The sequence below is a fragment of the Hesperophylax consimilis genome, chromosome 19 (assembly GCF_061612785.1).
Source record: "Hesperophylax consimilis isolate HC1 chromosome 19, BYU_Hcon_1.0, whole genome shotgun sequence".
In the NCBI taxonomy this organism is placed as follows: domain Eukaryota; kingdom Metazoa; phylum Arthropoda; class Insecta; order Trichoptera; family Limnephilidae; genus Hesperophylax; species Hesperophylax consimilis.
This window is the reverse complement of record NC_142854.1, coordinates 31,418,265-31,428,399: the sequence shown is the minus strand read 5'-3', so window position 1 is coordinate 31,428,399 and position 10,135 is coordinate 31,418,265. Positions and strand designations below refer to the sequence as shown.

The 10,135-nt window shown below is 35.1% G+C and overlaps 1 protein-coding gene across 1 annotated transcript; it reads right to left on the bottom strand.

Annotated features, from left to right (window-relative positions):
• Nucleotides 1–2,656: 2,656 nt before the first annotated feature.
• Nucleotides 2,657–7,502, bottom strand: LOC149415143 (uncharacterized). Its single transcript, XM_089643048.1, has 2 exons — nt 4,376–7,502; nt 2,657–2,795 (listed from the first exon to the last, which is right to left on the bottom strand). Exons 1-2 carry the CDS (start codon nt 6,857–6,859, stop codon nt 2,790–2,792), a joined length of 2,490 nt encoding a protein of 829 aa, XP_089499174.1. The 5' UTR covers nt 6,860–7,502; the 3' UTR covers nt 2,657–2,789.
• Between the last annotated feature and the right edge of the window lie 2,633 nt (nt 7,503–10,135).

Genomic DNA, 10,135 nt, shown 5'->3' with positions numbered 1-10,135 from the left:
TAAAAGACATGAATCTTACCTGGCTCCTCACATATTCAACATGTTCCTAACCCAAACTAAAACTTACGTCTTACCAAATAATTTGAATTGGGTGTTCAAAAGATTTGTAAACTGGTTGATGATAAAACAAAGAACAGATATTAGAAATATTCTAAACATCTAATGCATTTTACAAACCATACTGTTAGAAATTGGAGTTTGTTGGCTTTGCATAGATGTCTCTGTGTGTAGATGCTTGCCTTTCCAACGGACTGAAGTTAATAAATAAGTTGATAGTTTTTTCAATAGATGTCGCCATAAATGCTCCCCTGCTAAAAGTCAATAAATAGGTTGATTTATAATTTTCTTCCTCTTCTGCAATAAACATTTCTGGCGAAATAAGTGGTTTAAATTTCTACCTGGATCCAAAATCATACATTGGTCCTTCGAGCCGGATCCGTATTATCGATTGAATCGCGGATGATAAAAGAACCAGCAAACATCTTCAACATCCAACATCAGAGGGGATCTTCAGAAAAACGGGCAAGTGACCATATCCCATATACCTACCTTATTTTCCCAGGCAGGAGAGCATGATTTATTACACAGCCGTATTTCTTTGTTTGTTTTAAAATTGAATCGGGCTGATTGTTACCAAGTGTTGTTTGAATTGATTTCATACCCATCATGATTTTGGATCCAGGTAGAAATTTAAACCACTTATTTCGCCAGAAATGTTTATTGCAGAAGAGGAAGAAAATTATAAATCAACCTATTTATTGACTTTTAGCAGGGGAGCATTTATGGCGACATCTATTGAAAAAACTATCAACTTATTTATTAACTTCAGTCCGTTGGAAAGGCAAGCATCTACACACAGAGACATCTATGCAAAGCCAACAAACTCCAATTTCTAACATAAACTCCCCCCGAAAAAAAAGGATTGGAGGTCATTTTTTCTGAAACAAACCCCAAAACATAAGAATAAAAATTAAGCAGCTAAATATCTACATATATGCCAAAATTAATTTGGAAGAAACAAAAATAGTAATTATTTACTATTACTGTTAATACAAAAAAAAATGATTAACAATAAATATTTGAAATAATAGGTAACCTATTTCTAAGCATAAGTTTAAACATAAGACTACTCTAAAAAACGAAATGACAATTTCAAACTAACTAAAATTATACAAATTAATTATGAGATTAAAATTATTACTTTCGTTCAAATCAAATTCATGCAATTCACTAAGCTATTCTATACTATAATTTAACAACTAAGATAATTCCAATAACCTTGTTCTAACAGAAATCATAACAATAATCAAACATAAAACAAATAATATAGACAACACAACATGGAGCGCTGGTTTCCTGGTCATCCTTCTTAAGGGTTTGTGTTTTTCTATAGTTCATTACCACATTTATAATTAGTTTCTTCAGATGTATTTGTGTAGTTTGAAATTACATATAGCCAGCAGGCTATCTCGGTTTATAAGCGTTCATTTTTAAAGTGTTTTTTTTTTTTTCTTGGTATATACGGATCTACAATCCTTTTTTTATTTTGTACATTTTTTATCAAACTCGCAAGTTTTATTGTTATCCACTTTTTTATGCACTGTTTTTACCTTTTATTTATTATTATTTCTTCCTTATCTTCTTTTAATTTATTATTATTATTTTTTATTCTTATTTATGATAATACACAAAAATTTTATATTGTTTTTATCACGAAACTTTTTATATTGTTTTGCACAAAACCTTTTTTTATTTTGCGCTTACTCAGCGTCTGGTCCGTTGGGTGGGGGTGTCGACATTTTCAACTCCTCGTTGTCATCTATTGGCAACAGACAGATCTTTGATATGGCCCTCTGGATGATGCCTTTCGACGTGATGATGGTCGCCACGCGAACTCTTCCATCAGCGCCAGGATGAACGGCGCTCACACGTCCCAGCCTCCAGTAGCAAGAAGGGACGTTGTCCTCCTTTATTACGACCATGTCGCCAGACCGCATCTGCCTTTGATTCCTATTGGTCCATTTGCTTCTGGTTTGAAGTTCTGCTAAGTACTCCTTCCGCCACCTCGACCAGAAAAATTGTACAATCTGGATTAGTTTTTGGTAATTGTTTAATCGATTGAATGTGATATGTTCCAAATTTTGTTCTGGAATCGCCGCCAAACTAGTTCCTATTAGAAAGTGACCGGGAGTCAAGGGATTAAGGTCATAAGGATCATTTGATAAGGGAGACAGTGGCCTGGAGTTTAAGCAAGATTCAATTTGACACAACACCGTATTAATCTCTTCATAAGTTAATGAAGCGATACTGGTTATTCTTTTAAGTGATGCTTAACTGACTTTATCCCAGCCTCCCAGAGCCCCCCAAAGTTCGGCGCACGAGCTGGTATAAATTGCCATTGTATTCCTAATGTGGATAAATAATTATCAATTTTATCATTAGACATATTTAAAAAATTATAAATTTCTCTTAGTTCATTATTAGCCGCTTTAAAATTGGTTGCATTGTCCGAGAACATTTTGCTTGGTCTACCACGACGCGAGATAAACCGTTTCAAAGAGTTTAAAAAACTCTCTGCGCTCAAGGACAGCACAGCTTCTAAGTGCACGGCTTTAGTGACCATGCATACGAATAAGCAAATATATGATTTAACGCTATGTGATTTTCTGTGAATACCCGACTTTATTAATATTGGTCCACAGTAGTCCACTCCTGTTATCTGAAATGGCCTACATTCAGTTATTCTTTCAGCTGGCAGGTCGGCCATCAACTGCTGTTCGGATTTGGGATTACATCTATAACAAATTATACATTTTTTTATTATTTTTTTTACAATATTCCTTCCCTTAATCGGCCAAAATTTCATTCTAATCAACGCCAATAATGACTGCGTTCCCGAGTGTAAGTTCAAGTAATGATAGTGTTTTACAATTAACTCTGTTAATTTATGATGCGAAGGTAACAAAATTGGGTGCTGCTGGCCCTCGGTTACCATTTTACCTTTGGAGAGCCTTCCCCCCACACGAATTAGATCCCTTTCAATGAAAGGATCTAATGACTTTAGTGCACTATTCCTAGGTATATTACCTCCATTATTTAAAACTCGAATTTCGTCTCTGAAACAGTATGATTGCGCCCGAGATATTAATTTGTTTACTGAATTTTCCAACTCACTAACTGTCAATTTACTATAGCGGCGCTGCGAAGGGTTTCTACAATTAAAAATAAATCTATTAAGGTATGCTGTTACTCTCTGTAATTTGGAAAAATTGGAATATCTATCAAAAATGTCCCAGTCCTGTTTCACAGCAGACAACAGTGCCGAGCTTGTTTTGATCTCTGGTGGATCAATACAAAATGAGTTGGAATTTGGCCAGCACGCTGAATCCAACGTCAGCCAATCTGGACCATGCCACCAAATGCTGGAAATTAATAACTGTGAAACGCCGATTCCTCTGGAAAGCACGTCTGCTGCATTGTCTTCTGACCGTACATGGTTCCATTGCTCCGGCTGACTGGTTTCCTGGATTTCCGCCACTCTATTAGCAACGAAAGTGTTCCATCTTACCGGCTGATCCCTGATCCAGCACAGTACTATTTGGGAATCACACCAGTATGTAGTAGGTATATCCGGAGTACATAGAGCATCTTTAATGTAATTCACTAGTCTTGTCAGTAATACGGCTCCACATAATTCTAACTTGGGTAGAGAAACACTTTTCAAAGGCGCTACCCGTGATTTGGACATTATCAAATTGGAGTACTTCTTACCCAATTTGTCAGTAGACACCATATAAACACAGGACGAATATGCCTTTTCTGAGGCGTCACAAAATCCATGTAGCTGTAAATTTACATGATCTTGACATATTATCTTTCTACCTATTCTTAAATTATTTAATTGAGGCAGTTCATTCACATATGCTTCCCATGTCTTCAACATATCATATGGAATAGGCTCATCCCATTGAAGCTTTGCCTGCCACAATTTTTGCATCAATAATTTAGCAATAACAGTAACAGGACCTATTAATCCTAACGGGTCAAATATGGACGCAATGCATGACAGTATTTGTCGTTTGCTATTAATTGGATTTTTTAATAACTTCACTGTGTATAGGAAATTATCCTGCTGATTGTTCCAAGACAGGCCTAATATTTTGTTGTCATTTGAATCTGTACTAATAATCATATCTGACATGTTTTCTTCCTTCGAACATAACGAGGGCAAATTCGACCGCCATTTCCTTAAGTTCATCCCAGCGGATGCCATGATGGATATTAGTTGTTCTTTAATTATTAAACAGTTTTCTTCAGTTTCATCTCCAGTAATTAAATCATCCACATAAAAATTATTCTTTATAATCTGACTGACCTTGTGGTTTGATGATATATTTTCATTTCCCAGCTGTTGGAGGCATCTAGTTGCCAAAAATGATGACGGCCCCAGACCGTAGGTAACGGTGTTAAGTCGATAATGCTGAATTTCCTCCTCCGGGAAATTTTTCCATACTATTCGCTGTAGATCTCTGTCTTCGGGTCGCACCAATATTTGCCTGTACATTTTCTCAATGTCGGCTGTTATCGCGTACTGGTGTTTTCTGAAACATATCAATTGTGCGGCTAAATCTTTCTGTAAAACAGGTCCTATCATGAGAGCATCGTTTAACGATATACCATTGGATGATTTTGCTGAACCGTCAAATACCACCCGAGTCTTAGTGGTAGTGCTCGATTCTTTCAATACTGCATGATGTGGCAAATAAAAATAACAATCTTCATTAGAAGGTGCTTCGCACTGGGTCATGTGACCCAAGTCTATATATTCCTGCATGAATTCTTTATATTTTTTCATCAGGTCAGGATTTGAAGAAAATTTCCTTTGCAAATTGCAAAGTCTTTTTTCCGCCATGGGCAGCGTTTCTCCCAACTGTTTAACACAGGGGCGCTGTGGTAAGCTTACCATGAAACGACCATTGTCATTCCTTTTATAAGTGTCCTTGAAAATCTCCTCGCACGCTCGCTCCTCATGGCTCCGGTGCTTCACCGGTTGGAATTCTTCTAATTTCCAGAAGTTTTCAATCTGTTTATGGATTATATTTAATGATAGTTGACAAGATTTTACTGGCCTTTTTATTTTTGTTGTGACGATGGGTCCTGACACCAGCCATCCGAATTCAGTTCTCTGTAATATGGGTCCTGAGTCTCCATTTCGAAGTTGATCTTGCTTCATAATTTCCCAAAAGATTTCCGCTCCGAGTAGCATATCTATGGAGCTTGTTTCATAGAAGGCAGGATCCGCTAACTGAAGACCATCAGGTATGTTGGCATCCTTTCTCTGAAAAGAAATTTGCGGCAGATGACTTGTTACTTCTTTCAAAACGAGACATTCTATGTCTCTTTCATACGGTGAATAGTTCGAGAAAATTCTTAAATTTATGCTATTTTTAATATTCAATATTTTGTTTTGGATTCCGGTAATCGGTATGTTTGCCCTTTTGGGTTTTAATTGCAACCTTGTTGCAAATTCTTCTGTTATAAAATTGGATTGAGAACCACTATCCAATAAAACTCTAGCCTTAATCAAATTTCCGTTATTATTCAACACTTTAATAACGGCGGTAGATAACAAAACAAAACTATTAGATATTTTCGTAGAGTGATTTGTAACTAAAGGTTCATTATTTGATGTTGATGGTGAATCCTTATCCTGAGACTTCGAATTATCTGTTTCCTTTTTTAAATGCAACAAAGTATTGTGCGAGTTATTTTCGCATATACGACAATTGTATTTACTTTTACATTCTTTTAGCTTATGACCCAAGCACAAACATTTCAAACACGCATTTACTTGACGTATCTTTATAATTCTATCCTTAGTATTTAATATTAAAAATTTTTTACAATTATAAACCTTATGATCGCCCTTGCAAATAATACATTTTGTCATTTGAGGCGTTAAAGAAATCATAGCTTCTTTTCGGTATTTGAAAGGAAAAGTTTTATTTTGATTAAATTTTCCTTCAGTAATCCCAGCAAATTCTAAAATCTGAACTCGATCTGATAAATATTTTATAAACTCTTTATATGTGGGTAGATTCTCTTTTGTGGCAAATACTTCCCAATGATGTCGAGTTTCACTATCTAGTTTTCGCGACAATAAATATATTAACATGATATCCCAATTTTCGGTGGGTATATTTAACTTATTTAACGATTTTAAATGTAATTCGGATTCATCGATAAGATTCCTTAATGCTACGGAATTTTCAAATTTTATTTCAGGCAATTTAAATAATGCTTCAACGTGCTTATGTATAATAATTTTTATATTTTGATAGCGAGAAGTTAACATTTCCCATGCAGTATGATAGTTCTCCTGGTTATTTGGAAGTGAGGTTAATAATTTAGCTGCGTCACCTTCAAGGCATGATCGCAGATAATACAATTTTTGAATAACTTCTAAAGATGGATTATTATCAACTAAAGCAACAAAAGTATCCCGAAAATTCAACCATTTTTCGTAACTCCCATTAAATTTTGGCAACTCAAGTATAGGCAAACGTATGTTATGTGATGTTGTATTCTGAACTTTATTTAACAATTTATCTTTAGCCTTAGCAACAAGATTATAATATAAATTTTCAAATGCTTGCCTTTCTGTTTTGGTTAATTCTTCCGGCGAAATTGCTTCTATGTTATCTTGTAATGAGTCGAAAGTGTCTAAAATTGGTTCAAGTTTCTTCAATCTGACTTCAATTTCAGATTGCGACAAATTATCACCGTTTATATATTCATTGAACCTAGTTAATTTCGCCTTGCAAATTCCACGCTGGTTAATCAAAGTTTTGAGATCCATTTTTAAATATCAAGAAAGGAGGTATTCACAGAACGTATTGTCAAATGATAATCACTTGTAATCAATCACTACACGTGCACTGTCCTTGATCACAGAACTTTACTAACTAACCGATAAACAATGAATTTTATCTGAATTTTATAAATGCAACAGCTCGATGGCTGTCAAAAAGAAAACAATTTGACACTATTGTTATTCTCTCCACAATCTCCACCGCGCATGCGTCAGCTTGCTTCGCGGCTGGGTTGGTGTTTTTACCGACTCGCGGTAACTTTCGAAATTTAAACTAACGGATTTTCAAATATAACCGCTCGTAATAAATCTTTTAAGAAATTTAAAATACTTGCTTTGTATTCTAACTTCTTTTTATATTGTTGTAACAATTATTATTGCTTACTACAATTTCGATGATGGGTATGAAATCAATTCAAACAACACTTGGTAACAATCAGCCCGATTCAATTTTAAAACAAACAAAGAAATACGGCTGTGTAATAAATCATGCTCTCCTGCCTGGGAAAATAAGGTAGGTATATGGGATATGGTCACTTGCCCGTTTTTCTGAAGATCCCCTCTGATGTTGGATGTTGAAGATGTTTGCTGGTTCTTTTATCATCCGCGATTCAATCGATAATACGGATGCGGCACGAAGACCACAATGTATGATTTTGGATCCAGGTAGAAATTTAAACCACTTATTTCGCCAGAAATGTTTATTGCAGAAGAGGAAGAAAATTATAAATCAACCTATTTATTGACTTTTAGCAGGGGAGCATTTATGGCGACATCTATTGAAAAAACTATCAACTTATTTATTAACTTCAGTCCGTTGGAAAGGCAAGCATCTACACACAGAGACATCTATGCAAAGCCAACAAACTCCAATTTCTAACACATACTGCACACAAATTCTAACAAAATTACAAAATTTTACAATTTATTATAATTCGAAATACTCATTTCATATTTTTATACATAATTCTCCAACACATATAGTACTACACTTATTTTTCTATTTTTATATTACTCATTTTTTTTACTTCTATTTTTTCTTATTATTTTTAAATATTTTTTTTTATTATTATTATTATTTTTAAATATTTTTTACTAAACATTCAGTTTATATATAAAATGTTAATTACCACCCTCAGAACAGACTATGTCTAGTGAGGAGGGTAATGAAAAAAAAAATCTGTACAGAACCAACCTTGAATAAACGCCCGGGTTGCCGGCACTGAAACTGAAAATTTAGAGGCCTGAAAGTAGGAAATGTTGTCTGCAGCCATTGACTGTTTGATATTTCTCTGTCTAGATAACTCTGGACAGGCCACACTAACAGCAGTATGGTTGCCCTTATAATTAATACAAATAGGGTTATTCATTGTATTTTGACACTGTTCAAATGGATGATCCTCTCCGCAATGGAAGCAACGAGGAGGGGAACGACAAATAGGTTTTGAATGGCCAAAACGGCAACAGTTGAAACATTGGATACTAGGGAATCTGTATATTTCAACGGGAAGAGCGTTATAATAAATAAATACACGGGATGATAATGATTGACCTTCGAAAGTAATAACAACGGATTGGGAAGGTTTCCATATAGTGGTGCCGGTGGAAGTATCCTTGAAATTCAAACGACGTGCTTTTAAAACTTTTGGAGTTAATTGAGAGTCATTAAGAGCGTCTACTATTTCTGTTTCTGATAGATCGGTTGGGATACCTCTTACTCTGCCCATTCTGGTTAAATTGAAAATAGGTATGAAAGATTTAAATTTATTATTTGAAAGAGAACCAATTTTTTTAAACAAAATCATTTGTTAATGGGGCGGATTTAAATTCTATGGATAGTTTGTATCGACCTTCCGGATTTATTGATCCATTTATAATACCGAGGTTATTGAGTTTTGAGCTAAAAATAAATTTACCAAAATCCAGTGGATGAATTATTTTCCCCTGTTCAGTCCTTTGGACATTGACAATAAATGGAGCTGAAGATGAAATAGAATACATAAGCTCAATGGCTTTGGTTTCTGGAGGAATGGTATCACCATGAGAGATTAGGGCTTCGTTTGATTGTGAAAGAGATTTAATTTTAGGAGGTACATTAAGGCAAAGCGGAGGTCGTCGTTTTCGGGAAGGAATGGTTACAGAAGTCTGGGTATCATCAGAATCGTAGTCGTCTACAATATTAGAAATGGACTCAGGGTCCGGAGGTCGATTTTCGTCCTCCTCCATTTCAACAAATTTAAAAAAAAATAAACAATAATAATTATTTTAGAAATAATAAATGACAGAAATAATACACGCAACTTCGTCGCAAACCAATAACACAAACAAAAATAATGAATAAGAAAAGGTAACAATAAATAAATCTTATCTGTACGCCGCGCCGTCAGCAAGCCGTCAAACACACAGCACTGGATGTAAACACAACTGCACACTTCCGAGGTTCGGTGACTAATCAACAACAATGACGGCCGGCATAGTCCAGTGGTAACGCATTGGACTGCCATTCCGAAGGTCGCGGGTTCGAACCCGGCGTGCGCAAATAAATTTTATTTGATTAATTTGTGTTATTTCACAATTAATTAATTAAAATAATATATAGTACATTTGCGGCACGTTCCAGAGTGGAAGATACTACCAGTATCGCCCTGGTGTAAGACCACCATTCAGAATTGAAACGTTGCTCCAAATGGCTTTAGCCGTGTTTAGTGACTAGATCTGAATAGCCAGGTACTTCCCCACCTTCCTCTTTCCCTTCCCCACTTACCTTCAGCCTCACAACATCCCCCAATTGGGGATGCCATAGTCTCACTGGCTCCAGACGGGAGCAGTTGGGACTCTTGTGAGGCATTCACTATAAAAAAAAAAAAAAACAATATTAATGGGCGTGCAAGACAAAAGGCTGTCGTAAGTTTATATAAAATATATGCACCAATACACACAATTGTTGTTGCCCGTCTCAACTCTAATTGCATGACTTATGATAATTTTTTATTTATATAATTGGCACGTTATATGTAATTTTATGTAAACGTTAATAAAAACATGGAAATGTTTGTCTTTCTTTAAAAAAAATACTAGAACTTTCCAACCAGAGTTATATCATAATTTTAATTTTCAAGTTTCGGTACCTGTTCGTACAACCAAAATTAGATTAGTGGTTGATAATTAAAAATGGCAACACTTGCATTTCATCGTAAGCTCAAAATTATTTTCTTTTTTGTATAATCTATGGATAAAATTTCGACTTGTATATCTATGCTTTCG

Bases quoted from the DNA above. Each gene is read 5' to 3' on its own strand.
- LOC149415143 (XM_089643048.1), bottom strand. From the start codon at position 6,859: ATGGATCTCAAAACTTTGATTAACCAGCGTGGAATTTGCAAGGCGAAA.